The sequence below is a fragment of the Hemitrygon akajei genome, chromosome 6, assembly GCF_048418815.1.
Source record: "Hemitrygon akajei chromosome 6, sHemAka1.3, whole genome shotgun sequence".
Taxonomy (NCBI): Eukaryota; Metazoa; Chordata; class Chondrichthyes; order Myliobatiformes; family Dasyatidae; genus Hemitrygon; species Hemitrygon akajei.
In genome coordinates this window covers 123,900,974-123,924,779 of record NC_133129.1, presented here as the reverse complement: position 1 = coordinate 123,924,779, position 23,806 = coordinate 123,900,974, and the positions used below count along the sequence as shown (strand labels likewise).

General features: G+C 41.4%; 1 protein-coding gene across 3 annotated transcripts in view; it reads right to left on the bottom strand.

The window, feature by feature from the left end:
- The window catches only part of dgkza (diacylglycerol kinase, zeta a), a 463,144-nt gene that overhangs the window by 113,866 nt on the left and 325,472 nt on the right, over window positions 1-23,806 (bottom strand). For 2 of the 3 annotated variants that reach the window (XM_073049180.1, XM_073049178.1), the window contains exons 27-29: window positions 23,530-23,628; window positions 22,158-22,271; window positions 16,341-16,460 (exon numbers count right to left, since the gene is read on the bottom strand). In XM_073049180.1, coding sequence (XP_072905281.1) covers window positions 16,341-16,460; window positions 22,158-22,271; window positions 23,530-23,628 — 333 coding nt within the window. The remainder of the gene's footprint in view (window positions 1-16,340; window positions 16,461-22,157; window positions 22,272-23,529; window positions 23,629-23,806) is intronic. The other variant, XM_073049179.1, reaches the window with a different exon arrangement.

The window sequence follows — 23,806 nt, the reverse complement described above, 5'->3', positions numbered from 1 at the left end:
CCTAAAATTTTAGAGCACAGAACAGGCCATTCGGCCCAGTCCATGCTGATCAAGATGCCCTATCCAGGCTAGTCCCACTTGCTGGTGTTTAGCCCATAACCTTCTAAACTTTTCCCATCCACTCAATTGCCTTATAAAAGTTGTAATTGTATCTGTCATAACTGCTTTCTCTGGTAGCTTATTCCACATTTATACAATCCTCAGTGTAAAAAGTTGACCCTTAATTTCCTATTAAATCTGTCACCTCTCAGGTTAACCCTATACACTCTGAATCTTGATTCCCCAACCCTGGGGAGAAAAAAAAGACCGAGTGCATTCACCTTAACTATGCCCTTTATGATTTTGTATACCCTAAAAGATCATTTCTCACTTTCCTATGCTCCATGGAATAAAATCCTAGCCTGTCCAACCTCTCCCTATAACTCAGTTCCTCAAGTCCTGGCAACATCCTTGTAAATGCATTTCTGGTAGCTGCATTAAGTTCAGACTCATAGGTGGGAAGGGTGCAACTTCAGGGCAGCTCCACCGCTCAAAAGACTGCGAAAAGTATTTGACAGGATAGATGGAAGCTATTTCCTCTAACACCAAGATCAGGACACGAGGTCAGTGATGGTCTCAGGAAACACATGGACACAAGGCCACATGGAAATCTGCAACTCCTTCTCTGTGACGTGCTGTTCAACATGGCTGTGGCAACTGTTATCAAAGTCACCGGGGAAACACTGAAGCTGGAGATATATAAGTATTGATTCAGCACAACAAGCAGGCATCATTGAAGACACTCTTGGGAGAGGCTCCCTAACCCAACGTGAGATCACATTTTTAAATGCTGAAGTTGAAAAGGTAACAGCAGAACAACTCCATAGTTATAATGTATTCATGCCTTCCTTTGAGTTACGTATAATTTTCAGACACCAATAGATCTTCACACCAACACGATACCTTTGAACAAATATTAATCAGCACTGTCTCTGAGCTGCATTCATGCATATGCAGACATCTCAGGTTAATGGAGTGTTTCCTGGTTTGCAATGAACCCAATCTGTAGAATATTGTTCTGAGCTGTATTTTAAATTCAATCCACAATCAGATCCAAAGACTGGTTGCTGTTGAAATTAATATTTGCTATATTGCATAACTCCAGAATACGCCCTAACAGTGGCCACATGAAATTTTCAAAATTAGCTTTGATATTTTTTGCTTGGTAAGGGCACTGAAGAGAGAGAACTTGGAATTGAGATAGTCAGAGTTAGGAAACAGGGCGGCCTCCGTTATAAACCGAATAAGTTGTGTGGCTACTTGCTAAAGCCAAGTGGCCTATTGACAAGAATCTTACATGTATGGGTAAATGAGATACAATCACTAGCTGGTGGGATCAAAACTGAGTGGACGCCATGCTGTGAAATTGATAATGTGATGCAGTTAATGAGGATGACTTTAGCTCAAGATGTTTCAACACCTCATTACTTACTCCAGTTGCTGGTTAATTCATCATATTTCAAGGGGAAGAGAGACAGCTCTCTACAAGCACATTAATGCCAAGGCCTAACAGATAAACATCAGAACTAGAAAAGTCTATTTCGAATTCTGGTACAGGGAAGGGAGAGAAAGAACAAAGAGAATGCCTGTGATTAGTGGGGACCAAGGACCTGCAGGTGCTGTTTGGGATTTAATGATGAAAACTTGTTAATAATTGCTGTTTGAGATGGAGAGAAGGAAAATGAGACAGCTGAAAAGGGAAGATAAAGAATTATATTTTCAGTTGTAGTCATTTTTCAGAGCGATCTTCTGCCAGAAGACGTAGAATTTTGGCATTTGCTGGAATCCAAAATAAAAAGGAAAGCTGGAAATATAGGCAGGTGTGGAGTGAGAAAGACTGAGTAAATGCCACTATGGGTGACCTCACACCAGAATTGTCCAGTTCTAGGACAAACAGGAAAGTCGGTTGCTGGAATAGTTGAATAGCGAGTCCTCAGGACTGCAGAGTGACCACATTAAAAGCTCCTGTGTACGTGAGACTAAAAGAGCCCTTGCAGTCATGAGGGAGTACTGCACCTTGGGAAGATACTGCCATTCAAATGATGTGTGTTCTCAGGGGTCAATATTCTTCCCACAATCAAAGCCCTTAAAGCAGATTATCCTGTGGCAAACAAACTGGTTACCACAATTCCTACATTAGAAAAATGACTAGACCTGAAAATACAACTACAGATCAACTTTATTCACCTTAAGTGCTTCTAAGGTCATTTTAACTATATTGATGTCATGAAAACTACTTTTTAAATGCAAGCAACACACACAAAATGCTGGTGGAATACAGCAGGCCAGGCAGCATCCATAGCAAGAAGCACAGTTGATGTTTCGGGCCGAGACCTTTCGTCAGGACTAACTGAAAGGAAAGCTAGTAAGAGATTTGAAAGTGGGAGGGGGAAGGGGAGATCTGAAATGATAGGAGAAGACAGGAGGGGGAGGGATGAAGCTAAGAGCTGGAAAGTTGATTGGCAAAAGAAATACAGAGCTGGAGAAGGGAGAGGATCAAGGGACAGGAGGCCTAGGGAGAAAGGGGGAGGGGAGCACCAGAGGGAGATGGAGAGCAGGCAAGGAGAGATTGTGAGAGGGTCAGAGAGAGAAAAAAAGAGAGAAAAAAGGGGGGGGGGGAAAGAGAATAATAAATAAATAAATAAATAAGGGATGGGGTAAGAAGGGGAGGAGGTGCATTAACGGAAGTTAGAGAAATCATTGTTCATGCCATCAGGTTGGAGGCTACCCAGACAGAATATCAGGTGTTGTTCCTCCAACTTGAGAGTGGCTTCATCTTGACAGTAGAGGAGGCCATGGATTGACATATCAGAATGGGAATAGGACGTGGAATTAAAACGTGTGGCCACTGGGAGATCTTGCTTTCTCTGGTGAACAGAGTGTAGGTGTTCAGCGAAACGGTCTCCCAGTCTGTGTCGGGTCTTTCAGCGAAACAGTCTATGCTCTGTCCACCAGAGAAAGCAGGATCTCCCAGTGGCCACACATTTTAATTCCACTTCCTATTCCCATGTACTTCTTCCTATAGATGCTGCCTGGCCTGCTGTGTTCCACCAGCATTTTGTGTGTGTTGCTTGAATTTCCAGCATCTGCAGATATCCTCATGTTTGCATTTTAAATGCAAGTGCTCCTTCCTATAGTACAGGTTACATTATATTACGGTGAATCAAACCAACGCCTGTTGGTCAGCTGGCAACCAATCCCAGTCTGAATTTCCCTGGTTCATTGTTGTTCCTATCAGTATCTTGAATGCTCTTGGGTAAACTATTTAAATAGTCATGCTGTGGGATGTACTGTTGAGTTTCAAGATTTTTGTAGTTGTGGGTTTTACTGATTAAAGGCTTATTTTGAGTTCTGGCTTTTTTTGATCTCCTGGCATTGGGTCTCATCAGTACTTAAAGCCAAGTGACACATAACTTGTACAAGGAAATACCAGCTAAATGAAGGAGAAATTTATATCAAATCTTCCAGTACTGGATTACTGAATAAATGGCATCAAACAAGATCAATTTTCCAAGCCATAAACCAGGAGACTCCACAGAGTAATTGCAAAATTTGTCCTGGCTCATTTAAATTTCACATTTTATCAGACATGTAGCATAAGTGACTACTACTCTGTTCATTCATTGAATGTTTCACACTACTCAACTGCATTGGGAATTCCGAACTTAAGAAAGTTTCAGCTAATTTGAAAATGCACCTTGAACATATGATGAATTTATGTATACAATGAACTTGACTTATTGGGCTATAGCTTCTTCTGATTTTCTTTCTACCTCGAGTTCAAACTACCAGATTAAAGAGGTCAAACTGTCAGGAAGCTGAACTTCATTATTTTATTCAAATAAATTGTAAACTTAAGGGTACTCGATACCTTTACCGTGGGAGCAAGCTTTCACAGTGCCTGACTATCTGTGAGATCAGGGCAGAGCAAATTCCATCATAAGAACCCATTTAACCAGCAATGCATCATTGGATCAAGCAATGTCAGGACAGGATTAATTGTTAAGAGAGTCAGGATCGCATATTTCAATTCATTCCTTCATTAATGGGCTCTTAACGGGATAGGGGTTAGCCACTGGAGACAAAGACAAAGTGAACAAATATGATCATCACTATGTGTTGAAACGGAACAAAGCCTTTTCAGTAAAGAATGTCAAAACATAGAATTACATGGAATCTGAAGCACAGAAGCACGCCTTTTGACAAAACTAATCTGTGCTGGCATTTATGTTCCATATATTAATGTGATCATTGTTATATTAATAACAATGAATCTGACAGAAAAACTTAATATAGTTTGGGATCATTCACAGTATCTCCAACAGCACAAAAAGAGCAAATGTCACCATTCGGCTGGTGACTTTAATAATGAGAGATTAATTTGAACTCAAAGAGGATAGGTTTACTGCTGGTTAGAGTTCCTGGCGTTGTAGCAAAAAAGTAGGTTCCATAATTCACTGACAATAAAAAATTCCTGAGTATAAACAATCCCACATACAACATATGTAAGGATGTTTAGTTGAGGAAACAAACAGGAGAAAATATTATACGGTCTATTATATAGTTTTGTTCAAACCAGTTCCAAGAATGCTATCTAAAAGCAGTTCAGGGATTAAGTGCACATGTTGTTAATCAAAACTAAGTAGACGCCTACAAAGCTGGGAAATAGTCTATCTACGCAAATGCACTTAATAAATTGTAACTAACTTCATCTTATTCTAAGAACGTCTTCTGTACATAACCATTGAGCATAACAAGCAACTTACATTTTGGTAAAGGAAAAATCAAAGACCTTTTCTACTAATAGTACTGATCATCGCAACTTAAAGTGATGCTAGAAAGTTTGTGAATCTTGTAGAATTTTCTCCATTTCTGCATAAGTATTACCTAAAATGTGATCAGATCTTCATGCAAGTCCTAAACTGAGATAAAGAGAACCCAATTAAATAAATAACACAAAGAACGTTACACCTGTTCATTTATTTATTGAAAAAAAAAGATCCAATCCTACATATATTTGTTGGAAAAAATGTAAACCTCTGGGGAATGCTTTCTACAAAAACTATTTGGAGTTAGGTGTTCCAATCAATGAGATGAGGTGTGGGTTGTAGATGTGCCCTGCCCTATAAAAAGACACACAAATTCAGGTTCTGACAGAACCTGCTCTTCTCAAGAAAGATCTATTTATGTGCACTAGGCTTCAATCAAAACAACTTTCAGAGGACCTTAGAAGAATTTTAGAGATGCATGAAACTGGAAAAGACTACAAGAGCATTTCTAAAGACTGAGTGTTCCTCAGTCCATAGTAAGCAAAGTTGTCTACAAATGGAAACTCAGTACTATTGCTATTCTCCCTAGGAGTGGGCATCTTGCAAAGATCACACCAGAAGCACAATGTGCAATGCTGAAGGAGGTGAAAAAGAACCCAAGGGTAACAGCAAAAGACCTGCAAAAATCTCTAGAACTTACTGGAGTCCCCATTCATGTGTCCACTATCAGTAAAACACTGAACAAGAACAAGAACGGTGTTCACGGAAGGGCACCATGGAGGAAACCACTGTTCTCCAAAACAAAACAATGCTGCACATCTCAAGTTTGCAAAAGACCACCTGGATGTTCCCCAATGCTTCTGGAACAATGTTCTGTGGACAGATGAGACAAAAATTGAACTTTTTGGCAGAAATACACGTTGCTATGTTTGGGGGATAAAGGGCACTGCAGACCAACACCAAAACCTCATACCAACTGTGAAACATGGTGGAAGGGGCATCATGGTTTGGGGCTGCTTTGCTACCTCAAGGCCAGGACAGCTTGCAATCGTTGAGGGAACAATGAATTCAAAACTGTACCAAGACATTTTATAGGAGAAATGTCACTGTAGCAGTTCATCACCTGAAGTTTAATGGATGTTGGATAATGCAACAAAACAATGATCCAAAAGTCAAGAGTAAATCAACAACAGAATGGCTTCCAAAAGAAGAAAATTAATATTTAGAATGGCCAAGTCAAAGTCCTGACCTTAATCCTATAGAAATGTTGTGGAAGGATCCTGAAGCAAGCAGTTCATACATGGAAGCCCACCAACATCCTGGAGTTGAAGCAGTTTTGAAAGGAGGAATGGCCTAAAATTCCTCCAAGGACTGCTCAACAGTTAGCGGAAACGGTCACATATGTTACTAAAAAGCATACCTTTTCCAACAAATTCATGTAATATTGGATCATTTTTCTCAATAAATGATCAAGTATAATGTTTTTTTGTGTTGTATATTTAAATAGGTTCTCTTTATCTAGTTTTAGGACTTGCTTGAAAACCTGATCACATTTTTGGTCATACTTACGTAGAAATAGATACAATTCTACAGTGTTCACTAACTTTCTACCACCACTTTACTTGTATGGCTAATCCCTGACTCGTGCTACCCAATTGCTAATAGAGCTGGCGATGCGTTTCTACCAACAATGTATACTAGCATTTACAAAGCCCACCAGTTATTGACAGGTAACCATGGACCCAATCAAAATGTGACCCACTAACTAAGACAGGATCTGTTGTGGGGATGCTCAGTCACTAGTGTGCATTCACCCGCAGCACCAGTTAGCTATATTCACATATGGAGGCCGTCAACATCCTCTATTTATTCAGCCCCAATCATCAGTCTGAATTTACCCAGTCAGTATGCACCAATAAATCTATTCACTGTCGGTGCTTTTACCAATTTTTATTTCTCCACCAAGAGCCTCATTAATAAGCAATTCAAATACTGTTGCATAACAGTAAAATCAGTGAGTACTATTCTTCACCTGCATACAGCTTTTCGTCAGATCTGTCCAAACTGAACGCTGTATTTCCAAACATTAAAACAAAGTTTATGAAGCAGCGCACACAAAATACTGTTCAGGCAGCATCTATGGAAAAAAATGGATTGTTGATCTTTGGGGATGAGGCCCTTCTTCAGAACCGAGAAGGGGTAAGATGCCACAATAAGAAAGTGGGGGGGGGGGGGGGGAATGAGAACATGCTGGAAGGTGAAAGGTGAAGTCAGGTGGGTGGGAAAGGTCAAGAGCTGGAGAAGAAGGAATCTGATAGGAGAGGAGAGTGGACCATGGGAGAAAGGGACACAGGGGAAGTAATAGGCAGGTGAGAAGAGATAAAAGGTCAGAGTGTGTTGATTTGGAATTCCAGCATCTGCAGATTTTCTTGTGTTTATGATTTGCTTAGCTAACAGTTATTTATTGATTTTATAAAGCTATGAGATAACAAGCAGCAAGAAAAGTGCTGTATAAATGCAAATTCTCTCCATTAAGGCATCACAGTTTAATCTATTAATATTCATCCATCTCCATGCATCTATGCTATCAAAGAGCGCACACAAGAACTTCTCACTCCAGGGACTTTGCACTTTTCCTGATCAAACACTTCTAATGGAAGCACATCGGATGCAGCCAACATTATAATCCACGAAGTAGTTATCCTGTGATTGAAATTATGTCCCTGTGCTTTGGATGCCTTCTTGAAACATCATCTTCTTCTTCACTTCTTTCAAAATAATTGGCCACCTATCCAGAAAACACCAGATGTTGATTGGTGAAAATAATGAGGATAGATAAAAGGAGAGTCAGAAGATGTGGTACAGTTAAAGTTCTAGAAGGCCTTTTAATAACATAACACACAAAAGATTTAGGATGGAGATGAGGAATAATTGTTTTTCCCAGAGAGTGGTGAATCTGTGGAATTCCCTGCAGCAGTTGAGGCTTCTTCACTAAATATATTTAAGATACAGTTAGATAGGTTTTTACATAGTAATGGAATTAAGGGTTATGGGGAAAAGGCAGGTAGAAGGAGCTGATTTTACAGACAGATCAGCTATGATCTTATTGAATGGCGGGGCAGGTTCAATGGGCTGGATGGCCTACTCCTGCTCCTATTTTGTACATTCTTATGTTCTTATGAAACAGGCCAGCAGGGATTCATTTGTTGGGGGAACAGACAGAACGTTCTGTGGAAGAGAACAAGATTCCCAAATGGTATGTTGCCTCCCAGTTGCCAGGGTCAAGGACATCTTGGATCAAGTCCATAACATTCTTAAGGAAAGTGAGTAGGCAGAAGTTGTGGTCCAGGTCGGTACCAATGACATAGGCAGAAAGTGTGATGAAATCATGCAAAATGAGTTCAGGGAGTTAGGTGCTAAGTTAAAGAACAGGACCTCCAGGGTTATCATCTCTGGATTGCTATCCATGCCATGTGCTCGTGAAGTCAGAAATAGGAAGATAATATATTTTAACATGTGGCTAAGGAAGTGATGCAGGCGCAAGGTCTTCAGGTTTTTGGATCATTAGGTTCTCTTCCAGGGAAGCTGAGACTTGAACAGACAGACAGCAGAAAATCTGCAGATACTGGAAATCAAAGCAACACACACAAAATGCTGGAGGAACTCAGCAGGCAAGGCAGCATCTATGGAAAAAAGTACAGTTGACATTTTGGGCTGAGACCTTTCTGCAGGACGGAAGAGAAAAGATGAGGAGTAGATTTAAAAGGTAGGGGGAGGGGAAGAGGATCACAAGCTGATAGGTGAAACCGGGAGGGGGAGGATTGAAGTAAAGAGCTGGGAAGTTGATTGGTGAAAGAGATACAGGGCTGGAGAAGGGAGAGTCTGATAGGAGAGGATAGAAAGCTATGGAAGAAAGAAAAGGGGGCAGGAGCATCAGTGGGAGGTGAGAGAGGGAAAAGGGGATGGGGAATGGTGAAGGGGGAGGGGCATTTCCAGAAGTTAGAGAAATTAATGAATATGCCTTCAGGTTGGAGGCTACCCAGATGGAATACAAGGTGTTGTTCCTCCAACCTGAGTGTGGCCTCATCGCAACAGTAGAGGAGGACGTGCCTTGACAGTTTTGATCTCCATTTCTGATTGACCAAAAAGCACTTCAATGAGTGATCAGAGCATCATTGGGACACAACTACCAGATAAGGAAACCACCTATAACTCGCAATGTCTATGGTGGGCTTGCAAAATCGTGTTGGACGCATCACACCCCAGTTATCACCTGACGAAGGGTCTCGGCCCAAAACATCAACAGCGCTTCTCCCTATAGATGCTGCCTGGCCTGCTGTGTTCCACCAGCATTTTGTGTGTTTTGCCAGTTATCACCTGTTCAATCTCCAACCATCCAGTGGGAGATACAGAAACATGTCTGCAAAGACATCCAGACTGAAAAGCAGCTTTTTCCCTCAGGGCTGTCATGCAACTGAATGATGCCCCATTTTAGAGTTTTTTGTTTCTAATCAGTTGCAGCATAGATGTCACTCCAGATAAATCAGACAGTATTTTAAATCTAGTCTTTGCGGTTTTAGTAATTGAATTGTCGTTGTTGCACTGAATGGAGTTGCACTGCAATCTCACTGTCCTCAGCAATGACAATAAAGCTCTAACAATAACAATAAATAAGGTTAAATTTATCTTTAGAGCAGTGCCACAAAAGCTCACCACATGGAATCTCAAGTAGCCCTGTGGCACCTAGTGTTTGGAAGACAAGAGGTGATATTGGTAAAACATTACAGACAGAGGGAACATTACAGAGAGGTTAGATACTGTGGGATGTTTCTCTTACTAACGGGAACATAGAACAAGGCAGCTTGGTCTCTGAATAATTAATTGATGAGTACAATGAAGTGGAATATCTTCTCCGAGGGTTGAGCATTCTCAAGATTTGCTATTTCAGAGAACTGTAAATGACAAAAGATTTAGTATATTCATGCCAAAGGGTTATGGGGTCTAGGGGAAAGTGCTAAGATCTTATGGAATGATAAGGGAGATGAGGGTCTGTATGTAATCTCCTCTTTGATTTGATATGCCTGGTAACACATCGTAGTAAAGCAGGATCTATCTCAGAGATCCCCACCACCCAGGCCATGCTCTCTTCTTGCTGCTGCTATCAGGTAGAAGACCATAAGACCTTAAGACATGAGAGCAAAATTAGGTCATCTGGCCCATCGAGTCTGCTCCACCATTCAATCATGGTTGATTCTTTTTTTTTCCTCCTCCTCAATCCCAGTTCCCAGCCTTCACCCCTTTGATGTCATGACCAGTCAAGAACCTAACAATCTCTGCCTTAAGTATACCCAATGACCTGGCCTCCACAGGAGCAGGTGGCAACAAATTCCACAAATTCACCAGCCTTTGGCTAAAGAAATTTCTCCACAACTCTGATTTGAAAGGGCCCCCCTCTATCCTGAGGCTGTGCCCTCTTGTCCTAGACTCTCCCACCACAGGAAACATCCTTTCCACATCTACTATTTAAGCGATTCAAACATTCCAATAGGATACCCCGTCATCCTTCTGAATTCCAGTGAGTGCAGACCCAGATCAATCAAATGTTCCTCGTACAATAACCCTTTCATTCCTAGAATCATCCTTGTGAACCTCCTCTGGACCCTCTCCAATGTCAGCACATCTTTTCTAAGATGAGGAGCCCAAATTTGCGCACAATACTCTAGGTGAGACCTCACCAGTGCCTTATAAAGCCTCAGCAACACATCCTTGCTCTTGTATTCTGGACCTCTTGAAATGAATGCTAACATGGCATTTGCCTTCCTTACCTTGCCTTGGGTGTAGATGGCACAGGAGCCTCAGGACTCGCACCACCAGGTTGAGGAACAGTCACTACTCTTCAACCATCAGGCTCTTGAGCAAAAGGTGATTACTACACACACTTGCCCCATCATTGAAATGTTCCCACAATCAATGATTCCACTTTTAAAGGATCTTCATCTCAATATCTCATGTAATTCATTGTTATTTATATTTGCATTTTCACTGTTTGTTGTCTTTTATACTCTACTTGATCCTTTATTGATCCTGTTAAAGTTACTATTCTATAGATTTGATGAGTGCCCACAAGAAAATGAATCTCAAGGTTGTGTATAGTGACATATATGTACCTTGATAATAAAATTTACTCTGAACTTTGATTAAGTACTATGTGAAGTTCTGCAGCATTAAAGCACAACATACAAATGTAATTCAATGCTGCCACCCACCTTCCTCATGGTCTGCTCATCATCACAGGAACAGGCATCATAGAATCCACACTAGGACCACCAGACTCAAAAACCATTACTTTCCCCAAGCAGTAAGGCTGATCAGTGCCTCCACCCACTAACCCACCCCATCATCATTTCCTGTCAGAGTCACCTTAAGTACAGGCACTCCTGCACCTAGTGTCACTTTATGTATCTATCTTAGGCATTATATTTAGCGTGGATTTTAAAAGAATTATTGCATTTTTTTAAACTAATTTTGGTTTTTTTGTGCTGCATCAAATGCAGAGAACAATTATTTTGATCTCCTTTACGTTTGTGTACTGGAAATTACATGAAACAATCTTCAATCTTGTTTTGTCATGCTGGCAGCTTTTATACAACCTCTTCAAAAGGTCTGGTGACAGAGACGTAACACAGAAAATCAGAGTAGCGCAGGACGACAGAAGTTATTGGCTAGAGCATTACAACTGATATCAGGTGCATCACATACACCACTGGTTGCTTGCTGGTGGCTGCCCATACCCTGACTGATTTGGGCCAGGTGTAACAGGATAATAAAGTACAGCCTTACTTTATGTTTTCCTTTCTTTCTTTCAGGAATATATAAGGTATCACATATAGAATCCTAACCTATGAATTCCTTCAAATCACTCTGTCCACTGCTTATTCAGCCTCCCCTTATTATTTAATGCACAAGCCTCGTGACTATCAATGTGTTCGTTTATGATAAACCCTTTGCCAAAATCCCTGAGACAGCCTAACACAGGGCTCTACTCCAGTGGCGGTTGTCTGCCAGATTACTGCATTCTCCTCTTTGACGTTCACTGTTCTTTGCTTTAAAGGCATTAGGAATTGTACACCGACCACTGAATTTTGGATTGCTAGAAAATGATGCTGGCACAGGAAGGTGTGGTAGCTGGCTGTTGATAGTGCTGGTGCAATGAGGAATGTGCTTGTTGGGTTGGGTTGGGTTGGGGGGGGGGGGACTCATTAAAGGACATACACTGATAAAATAACAAAATCATTAGCAGCTCCTACGGGAAGGCAGAGCTTGGTGCATTTTAAACAGAAATAAGGTGGCTTTGCCAGTTATTTTCTAACACATTTGATCTTTAGGGATAAAACATATGGTGGAGCTTTAATATTATGTAGATCCTCTAAATGAATGAAGCTATGAACCAATGCCACAGCTATGATTTCAGTCATTAAAGCAGAAAGCAATGGAAATGCTCTGTAGGACTGCTGCTATTATACAAAGAGGTCAGCCCTTTGAAAGTGGCCTTTTCTCAAAATTGGAAACTTTATAAAGAAACAAACGGAAGGATAGGAGTGGGAATAAGGGAGATAATGAGGCAGAAATTCACTCTGATCAAGAGTGTCTCATCTTATTTGTCTGTGTATGCCTTACCATATATTTGGTTCCATTGATGTCCAGTGAGAATTAACAAGGAAAGTAATGTGACCTCATTGGCTGGTCTCCTACCTACGATCGAATGCTAAAGTTCTGGGAATGAGGGCAAACAAAGTGGGGGGGGGGGGGAAATTGCACATTCTCATTCCATGAATAATTAAACGATGTTTAACAGACTACTCAGACTTCCAATCAAATGCTGAAAATAGGCCTTTCAGCCAACCAAGTCCCAGTTGACCATCAAGCATCCATTTCTACACTAATCATATCCTAAGTTAATTGTGGAGCGGACCTGATGAGCTGAATGGTCTAATTCTGCTTGTGTGTCTTAAAGTCTTAACTCTCCCGATATTCCCATCAGTTGCCCCTCTCATTCACCACTCAGCTAAACACTAGACAGAGAGATATAAGAGTGCGAGAATGGGGGCAGCCATTAAGCTCCAATCCTGCAGATATTCTGGGATATGGGAGTAAACTGGAGCACCTCAGTCACAGGGAGAGCATGCAAACAGCAGTGGTGCTGGTGAGGACAAACGTTTGCTGGAGTTGTGAGGTGGCAGGTCTACTAGCTGTGCTACTCTCTGGGGTTCATTTTAAATATATTAAATATGACTCACTGTACATGGGAATCTGAGTCCATGATGGAAAGTCGAAACTTCTCTGTTGTCATCTGACCTGGAATTTATTCCATGACTTTAAAACTTTTCAAAAGGACTGCAGTACCTGTAAGGTGCCTTGGAATGCCTCAAGCTCTTGGAAAGTGCAAAATAAACACAAGTTTCTTCACTTTATTTGTCTCTGTGAAGTGGAACAAAAATGCTAACACTCTTGAACAACTTCACCTCCAGCACAATGAAAGTTTGCTGGATATAAGGACCTCATAAACAATTTACACAAATCCAAGAGTTAAGAATAATATTTAGAGAAACAAAATAATAAACAAGTCACAGAGCTCATGACCACAAACACATAGCCAATCTTCAACATAATTTGGTTTTAAAGACTCAATGATAAAACTCAAATTTCAACAAGAAATATATCTAATTTTAAAAAGGGCTATTCCAAACCAGATTCAGATTCAATAATTTGATGCACACAACCCCTGGTCCCCATTCTCCACAAAAGAAAAGCAGCATCCATTCAGTTTCCAAAAAGGCCTTAAAGTCCTGAAGGAGGATCTCCACCTGAAACATCGATTATCTATTCCCTTCCATAGATACTGCCCGACTTGCTGAGTTTCTGAAATGTTCTGTGTGTATGACTTAAAGGTTTTGTTTTGTTCTTGTATGATCTTGTAACCTGACTGTGCTCTAGCTCAACAACCCCTCAGATAACTTTGTCCTGCAAAGGAACACTTTCTCTGAACTCAGTCATGTTCATTTTCCCATTTAGCTTGTTTGCACTGAAGTAGATTAAATTGAATTCTCAGATACTCTATGTTCTGCCACTGTTCTCTTCACTCTGAACAGTCATGAGAAAAAGGAGGTCATTGAAATTTAAAATATCAATGGCAAAATTAAAGTATTACACTTAGTTTTGTGTAGGTGAAAGAGCATAGATGAAATCGGGGTTCAAAACAGTTATCATGAGAAACTCACAGAATACTGTGGTCAAAACAAAGCTGTAGAAGAGTTGAACTAGATGCTGGAAGTGCCAAAGGTCTGCACTGTGGTACTAACGATATGCTTGTTAAGATGCGCATGTAAATTGTAAATAAATGGATTTCATCATTTACTTTCTGAATACATTTCCTCTTCCTGTCAAAAGATTTCATTGAGACATGACGAGACTACTTCAGGTCTTCCATGGTTTTATTTCAAATGTATAAATTCAGCAGTTAAGGAAATGTGGAGCAGTCTGCTTTAGCTCATCATAAGTAAGATTTTTTTTTAAAAATCATATGCTAATAGATCATTTTGGAAGTGGCTCAGTTCAGCTCATTGGCTCAACTCTAAATGGGCAAACGAATGTGCAGCTGAAAGAGATGGTAGAATGGACTTTGGTCTTAATTTCAAATGCTGGTTTGGCCCCACCGGCATAACAATCAAAGCATTAACTTTCAGCTCAATTCCTTGGCATTTTTCAAGTCACTTTAAACAGCTGAGCAGAGTATTCTTTGAATGCTTAGTCTGATCGGATGCTCAAAGGATAAGACATTTGGGTTACTGTGCTGTGGCACTGATATTGCACTAAATGACAACGGTTAAGTTTACAAACTCAAAATACAGAGGATTCCGGTTAATTGGGTCACATCGGGACCAGTGCATTATGGCCCATTTAAGCGGCTGTCGCAATGAGCCGAAGTTTCATGGAGATAGTTAAAAAGGCACAAAAAGGACAAACTAAGTAACAAATTATGTATTTAAATAAAATACAGAACAAACTTGAACAATACCAATGCTAAAGTACTATAAAACTGTATCACTTTCTAATACTTAACGATCGAGGAGCTCGCCCACGTTGCGTTCCATTGTCTGTAAATGAACAAAATCAGCCCAGATAATGAATTACCGTCATAGGATGCTGTCGACGACTGCATCCTCCAAATCTTCATTTTCTTTGTCACATTCAAGATAAATGTTGATACTTTCAAATTCCTTGTCATTCCTAACTTGTAGTAGTCGTAAAATAGTTTCTTTTTCACTCCCAGCTGCTCCTGGTATCTCCAAGCCTGAATTCTTGGAATTACAGTGAGCAAAACAATTTGGAATCGTCTTACTGCTTATTTTTCCACCAACTATCATTGACAAAAATCACTGCTTTTTGACCACAAACAAACATAACTAATGCTATTTAAAAACTGCTCGCTTGAAGCCCGGTGTAGTGTCTAATGGCCATGCAAGTGCACGCAATTGATGCTAGTTATAAACTGTTTAGCAGCAATCTCCTGTCCCAATTAAACAGCATAGCTTCCCAAATAAATGAAAGGAATCCCGGGTATTTTCTCGATTTTTTTATTCCGTAAGAGTTGTCCCAAATAAGTGGCTGTCCCAATTAACTGGAATCCACCGTATACGCATTACTCCTATGTATTCTAAAATATATTTCCCCAATCACTGCACTTTATTGGTGAAATAACCGATCTTTTAGCGGGAGCCTTTGCTGTAGTTACAGGTGTGTGTTCTATTTGCTGTAGTTTGTTTCAAGCAAAGTCTATTTGCTACAAAGAAACATCTCTTTTGCAATAAGTCCTGCTCGAGATCCTGCACGACTTCCATCTCACAGATTGATGCAGTGATAATAATACTCATTCTGTAATTTACATGCTTTCATTTACCGATCAGCCATCACCTGATCATCACTCTGTGGTTCTTCACTTCTGAAGAAAATCACCCAGTATCTTTCAAGCTACATTTTCCGTCCCTCATTCAATTTCAGATGTATTTTTCAAAAATATAAATAAATACAATTAAAATATCTTACCAGTACAGAGCCACTTATCGGTAAGTGGACACATCCCTTCAAGTTTATCAATTATTCTGTGTTCTAGTAGCTTTTAAGTCCATTATATACCACTTAATGACATAAAACTAATTCCACGAGAGCAGAAACTTGTCAGCACAGAATGGAAAGCCAAACCATAGCTCACTTTTGACTCAGCACAATATACACGTTGGTCTTCCATATCCAACCATCATGGCCAGGGCAACAACTTGCATTTACTCCATCAAACTAAAATTTGCCCTCATAACTCCATGTTTAAACTGTTATATAATAATGATTCACCATTATTAAATTATTCAGTTATAAGCTGCTTGCTTTTGCCAGAAGAAAAGCATGAGATATGCCAGTTGCACTCTTTGGCAGTAGGATTGGACAAAAGGGTCTCAGGTTTCATTTTAAGGTCCATACCTTGACATTGATGCTGACTGCGTTGAAGTTGGTTCCTGCGCCGCAGGCACTTTAGACATTGGCTTGAAGTCGGCTGCTGTTGTATTCGATCGATGTACACTGGCTACCTTGGCATCTGTCCTACAGCATTGAAGAGACAGAAATAGGTTAACAATTCAGTAAAATCCTTGAACATATTGTTACATTCCGTTCTTGTTACTTGATGATTCACAAGCAGTGCTATCTATTCATGATTATATGGTGCTAATGTCCTGTGCTGCATCTTTAGTTAGTGGATACTGACCATAAATGATTACATTCCTGGAACTGTTGATTTACAATACTGTTCCATTAATTAGTGGATTATGCCATTAATTTGTTAATTCCTAGAGATGCACTTTTTATCAATACATAACACCTGTGCTGTGTTGTTTGGTTATGAATTCCAAAGATATACTTATTATTAATGGATTCCATTTATTATTTGGCTTTCAGTGCTGCATCATCGGAATTAACGCCACTGGAATATGCATGTTGTGAAATCTACTGTTTTGCAGCAGTAATAAATTGCAATGCATAACATTAAAAAGTATAAATTAGAGTAAGTATATATATAAAAAAGAAAATTAAATTAAATAAGCAGTGCAAAAAGAGAGGAAAGATGTACCGAGGTAGAGTTCATGGGTTCATTGCCCATTCAGAAATCTGAAGGTGGGGGGGAAAAGAGGCTGTTTCTGAAACGTTGAGTGTGTGACTTCAGGCTCCTGTACCTCCTTCTCAATGGAACCAATAAGAAGAGGGATGTCCAGAGCGAAAGGGGTCCTTAATGACGGATGCTGCCTTTCTGAGGTATTATTCTGAGGACACCTGTTGAAGGTGTCCTGGATCCTAGTGCCCATGATGGAGCTGGCTGAGTTCACAACTTTCTGCAGTCTTTACTGTCCAGTATAGTGACCCCCTCCGTATCAGATGGTGATGCAACGGTACATCTGCAGAAATTTGGGAGTATTACAATTGTCCTGGTGGTCCAAGGCTGAGTGGAGAGCCAGTGAGTTTGCATCTGCTGTGGAACTATTGCACTGATAGGCAAATTGCAGCAGGTCCAGATCCTTGCTTAGGCAGGAGTTGATTGTAGGCATGACCAACCTCTCAAAACACTTCAGCACAGTAGATGTGAGTGGCACTGGAGTGGGTGATACCCTTCTTCCCATGGCATCTGCAGCAATTTATAGCAATCAGTAACCTCTCAGCATGACTTTGGGGTATGGGAAGAAACTGGGGCAGCCAGTGGAAACTCATGCAAAAGAGAACCCAAGGTCAGGACTGAACCCAGGCTCAGCTACAGGGCAGCAGCGCTAACCACCGCACTACCTTGCGCTATACTGACTTTAAAGGATTTCCAATGTCATATGATTATTCGTGAATTCCTGTTAGCCTGCCATTCATTAGCAGATTCCCAGTGCAGTATATGTGAATTCTCAGCATTTATTTCTGAATTTCTTAGATGCCTTCTTTTTTTTTTATTAAACTGGATTCCGGCTTCTGTTTTCAATTAGTTTGTTTCAATCCCATTTATTAAGTTGACTGCTTTCACCTCATCAGTAATTCAGAACACACTGAAAAATTGCAAAAGGAGGGACACAGCCAGTTGGCAACTGCGCATCTGCCCGTCTAGGCTTGGAGAAGTTTTCAGAATTTCTTAACAGGGAAAAAAAGAGGCTGAGCACTTGGGCAGATACAAACTGTTCAGGGAACCTGCTTAGCTTTGAGATGAGTAAATTGCTTGCTAGTTAGCTGGTTAAATAGTTCGATAAAGTCACTGGAGCTGTCTCTAAAGTACCTGATAAGGTTCCGTGAAAGAGACTAACAACAGATGAACTGGGCAGAAGCCTGGGGAAGTTTGTGACATGTTTTGGAAACCTGCAGTAAGCTGGCATAATGGATACATCAGACGATCTATCCTGTGCCAACACATTGATGTAATCAAAAATAAGGTGTGCCAGCGGCACTATTTACCTAGGAGTTTGAGAAGATTTGGTATATCAGCAAGGAACTCTTGCAAACTCCAAGAGATATATGGTGGAATTGTTGCATTACAGCCTGGTACGAATGCTCCAATGAACAGGATCGAAAGAGGCTGCAGAGGGTTGTAGACTCAGCCAGCTCCATCATAGGCACACACCTCCCCACCACTGAGGACATCTTCAAAAGGCAGTGCCTCAAGAAGGTAGTATCCATCATTAAGGACCCTCACCATCCAGGACAGGTCCTCTTCTCATTAATACTGTCAAGGAGGTGCAAGAGTCTGAAGACCCACACTCAGAGTTTTAGGAACAGCTCCCCTCCCTGCAATTAAATTCCTGAACAGTCTATGAACCCATGAGGACTACCTCATTATTTGTCTTTTGGCATCATCTATTTTTGTAATTTATGGATTTTTATGGCTTTACACTGCACTGCTGCCTGAAAACAACTAATTTCATGTTGCATGTCAGTGATAATAAATCTGATTCTGATTGTCTGACTAGGAAGGGTGGGGTTTTCCCAATATGGCAGGATGCTTTGCAGATAATTGTACTGGGAACAAATTTATCTGGAGTTGGGATGGTAGAACATCAGAAGAGAAATTTGTTATTTGCATCAGACAAGCAAAATTGGACCAGATACACTTTGCAGTCAATAGCACTGAATTTTGGAAGCAGAATACAATGGTACGTGAATTCGAAAGAGGAATACAATTTGGAACCACCACAGCAATTGTCTTCATTGTAAACAATGGACAATGAATTTTAAGCAGTTTTGATCCAGGTTTGATTTGACACTATTTGGGATGGAATGTACTTTAAGTCATGCAGATAGGAGGAGGAAACCGCAGCAAGGTTGATAACTTTGGTGCACTGACAAAACTTTGACTGTGCAGTCACGGATGATTTCATCTATTTTGCAGAAAGGCAAATGGGTCTATTTTGTCAATGGTAAGAGGCTAGGAATTGTGAAAAAGCAAGAGAAATTGGGTGCCCATTGGTCAAAGATTGATCTGTTTCTAAAGGTGATCTAAATGTTTTATCGAATGCTGGATTTTATCACAGGGGTCTTACAAAAAATGTGAGGAAGTTAGACTTCACTGGGTACCGAGCCTTGTCTGGACCCTCTTCTGGAATGTCATGCTCAGTTAAGGAAAACATGCCTCAATAAGGACAGAAATAAATACAAAAAAATGCTGGAGTTTCAATTTGGAGGCTGTTGCACAGACGAGTGTCTTCCAGGAGGTGCTATCAATTAGGGGTTTTAAATGAAAAAAATGAATAAGGAGAAGGAATTAAGGTTAGGAAAATTGAAGTTAAGTACACATTAACTGTGAATGGAAATACTGCCTTCCAGATGTAGCTGGCCTACACCTGCAAACAAAACTACCCCATAGCTGAGAGACAGGAGAGTAACAGTAGCTCACACACGCGGACACGCTCGTGTGCATGTGCTAAAGGAGGATCAAAAGGAGAAACACATGACAAAGTAGCATTTCAACTCCTTTTGCACATTCGGATAGTGCCCCACATCCACCCTACTACCCTGTGTTATGTTTCTCAGGGGAATTCTAAAAGTTTTTGCAGTCCTGTAGCAACACACACAGAATGCTGGGGGAACTCAGCAGGTCAGGCAGCATCCATGGAAATGAATAAACAGTCGACGTTTCAGGCCGAGACCCAGTTTACCAGGACTGGAAAGGAAGGGTGAAGGCGCCAGAATAAAAGGTGAAGGCGCCAGAATAAAAGGTGAAGAGAGGGGAAGGTGACTAGCTAGAAGGCAATTGGTGAGTGGGAAAGGTCAAGGGCTTGAGAAAAAGGAATCTGCTAAGAGAGGAGAGTGGACCATAGGAGAAAGGGAAGAAGGGGACTCAGGGTGAAGTAATAGGCAGGTGAGAGGAAGTAAAAGTTACAGGATTAGAGGAAGGGGAGAATTTGTTTACTGGAAGGAGAAATTGATATTCACGCCATCAGGTGAAGGCTATCCAGATGGGATACAAGGGGTTGCTTCTCCACCCTGAGGGCAGTCTCATCTTGGCACAAGAGGAGGCCACGGACCAACACATTGGAATGGGAATTCCTCTACTCCCCACTTTTACCTCTTCTCACCTGCCTATTGTTTCCCCCGGGCCCCCTCCTCCTTCCCTTACTCCTATAGTCCACTCTCTTCTCCTATTACATTCCTTCTTCTCCAGCCCTTTACCTTCCCCACCCACTTGGGTTCACCTATCACCTTCTGGCTATCTTCCATCCCACTCCCCGCATCTTTTAATTCTGGCAGTTTTGCCCTTTCTTTCCAGTCTTGAAGAAGGGTCCTGGCCTGAAATGTCGACTGTCTGTTCATTTCCATGGATGCTGCCTGACCTCCTGAGTTCTTCCAGCATTTTGTGTGTGTTGCTTTGGATTTCCAGTATCTACAGTATTTCTCGTGTCTGTGATTTGCAGTCCCGTGGGATATATTGTCCCAGAGGCCATCGCTCTGTAGCCCCTTCACAAGGCTGAGAAATCTTCAAGTGGTAACTGGGTCTCAGGTAGTGCAACCCAAGTTCTTAGCCCCGTGAACCTCCCCAAGGAACTTGGACAGCTGAAATAAGTGAGCAAAGTACTGAACATGAACTTACCTTTCAGGTGAAGGTCAGGGGCCCTACACACTGAATGGAGCTGCTACCAAAGTTGAGAGACCAAGGTGTTCACTCACCAGTCAACTCAAAGAAGAATCTAGCAGCAAAGTAGAAGTTCTGATGGGCTGCTGCCATCTGATCTCCGGTGTTTCCAAATTCTGCCTTACAGTGCGTAGACATGGAGGTTGAGGAGATCAAGCAGAGGATGTCTGAAGCTCTCAAAGGAACAGCAGCCCATATCAGAACACAATCCCACCCATCACCTCATCATTGATGTCTTTGTACAATGGGTTTGGATTTTTCAACCGAGTGTGAGGAAAATGCTGCACAGTTTTGTCTGATTGAACCAGTGGATTAATCATCTTTTGGAAGAGATTTAGGCAGATTCTGGGGAAGAGTTCGAGAGGTGAAGGCCAAAGTACGACCAGTAAGCATGAATCAGGACGCTGTGGATCTTGGATAATTGCAGAGTTGAATTTACTAAGATGAACAAACTTCAGAACAAAAATTAGTATTTTTAAAATTGAGGCATTGTCTGATTCGGATTTCATGCAGCAGTGCTTGTGATGATCAGTGATCAGTAAACTGGCAGATCTGAAGATTAATGTTTATAATTCACAAAAGTGAACTGTAATCACAATAAGCCATGCTGGACAGACTTCAGAGAAGCCGGTCAGAGGGAAAATGTGTGTACTTTGTTTTTGTTTAATGTGGCACTGGCATCAATAAACAGTCAGGTTCTGAGGGATGGAGAGGGGGAAGGGAAGGAAGCCAAATTACCCCAAACCTATCTCACTCTCCTAGAATTGGATTCAGTTACAGAAGAATGTGACAAACCCTTGAATCTGACATTTTTCCACCATTAACATTCTATGCAGGTCACTTCTATTTAAATTTGAACAATGGCCCCAAACCAATTGAAACAGTGGACCTACTTGTTTTCGAGGACTAGGGGGTTAAGAAAAGACGAATAAGGGCCCCTTAAAGCAGGACGGTTGTGCAGATAGACGGGAACCATGTAGCTCCTAAAGAACAGGGAGTCCGGTCACTTTCCGCCTCACTTTGAAACAGTGCATTGTGGAGTGTTTTTATCGAGCTCAGTTCCGCGCACCCTCCCTGCGGTTCCCTCCTCCTTTCAGGCACTAGTGTTTTGTTTAGGTTTTGTGTCCATTTCCTTTGAAGCTTTTCCTCACCTGCTGAGCAGAGGCTTTGAGACTCTGAGCGATTCACTGTGGGCGAGCACCTCAGCAACCGAGCTGTCGCTAGAAATACGCTTCCTCTGGGAAGCTTTCTGCAAATCCAAGATTCTGTAATGGAAAGAGGGGAGGGGGAGGAGAAATAAATCAGTTGTGATCAAAAATAGAGCGAGAGAGAATGAGTGAGAGGAGGAGGGGAAGAGAAACAGAAATGGAGAACAACAGAATAAAACAAAGAGGAAAAGGGGAGAGAAATTTAGGGCAGAGGTGTGCTCTATCATGAATCTGTTTGATTCTGAGTTCCGTGACCACTGGGTGACCCCAGGCTACCCACAGCTTTTGTTTACTTCCAAACTGCTAATGTTTGAGAACTGTTTTCACAAGTTCCCTTGGCAATCCTCTCCTCATTCACTAAATACTCTGCTATCAGAAATGAACCTAACCTCTCTCTGTGAGAGAACAACTGTCAGAAGCCCCCATCTGTTTGTAGAGAGGATGTTTGCCTCTCTCGCTGCCCAATACTGCAGAGAGGATTGCTCCTCAAATAAAGGAAGGTCAGATAGCGGGTTATCAACCTCGCTGCAGGCCAGTGTGTTATTTGACTTCTGCCAGCTCTCTGCTCTCATTGTTTCCATAAACCTTGGAGAAACTCTCACTAAAAAGTGAGGCAGCTTGCCAAGACACCACAGTTCTGACTGCCAGCTCGCCATAAATGGCTCTGACGTTCAATGTGGTCAAATCCCCTGCTGACATCTCTTTTGAGGTCACTTCCGAATACAAACTAATTGACCTACAGATCTGGAATCTGCCTATGTCCACAAGATTGCATTGATCAGCAGGAGGACCTAGAGCCAGAATGGGGTGATTAGGGAAGACGTCAGGGTGTAATGCAAAGATACAGCCAAGGAATTGTACAACATGTCCATGACGGCAGTCCTTCCCATTCACACTAATATTAGGACCTAAGTCTAGCCTATTTAATTTCGAACAATAGGATAACAATGGCAAGTGCATGCGAATGCAATTACTTCTAAGTTTCTTCAGAGTCATACACCTTACCAACCTGACCATATGCTTTCACTGATGGTGTGCCAAAACTCCAGTATCTGCTTAGCAGTGTTGTGGGGAAACTTTACAGTTCTCCCATCCTCAACTTTCTGAAGTGGAATTAGAAATGGGCAATGAATGCTGACCTTGCCACGAGGGTCCACAAACTTTTATAGAAAACGTCCGCACTTAACGCTGTTGATAAATATGAGTATCACCAACACGGTGGCTGATTCTTGGTAATATGAGACCATGGATAAAGACCGCGCAGCAGCGAGTGGAAAGGAAACTGGGAAGTGTACACACAAAAGATCGACAGTACCTCTTCTTCACAGGAAAGGGGAAGCCAGAGTGAGAGGAGAAGAGAGACTTCTTGTAGCGTCTGGTAAGGGCTTCACTGTCAGAGTGAGGGCTGGTAGGACTGAGGAGGGGGGATTGGAAGGAAAGGACAAGAGGAAGAGAGAACTTAGAGAACACAGAAGAAAAAACAAAGACATTTTAGTCGGAAGCTGCAAAGCGGTACAGTAGGACATAGAATCAAATGCAAGACAGGAAAAGGGAGGTGTGCCAGAATCTTATTTTACACTGGGCACCAGCAA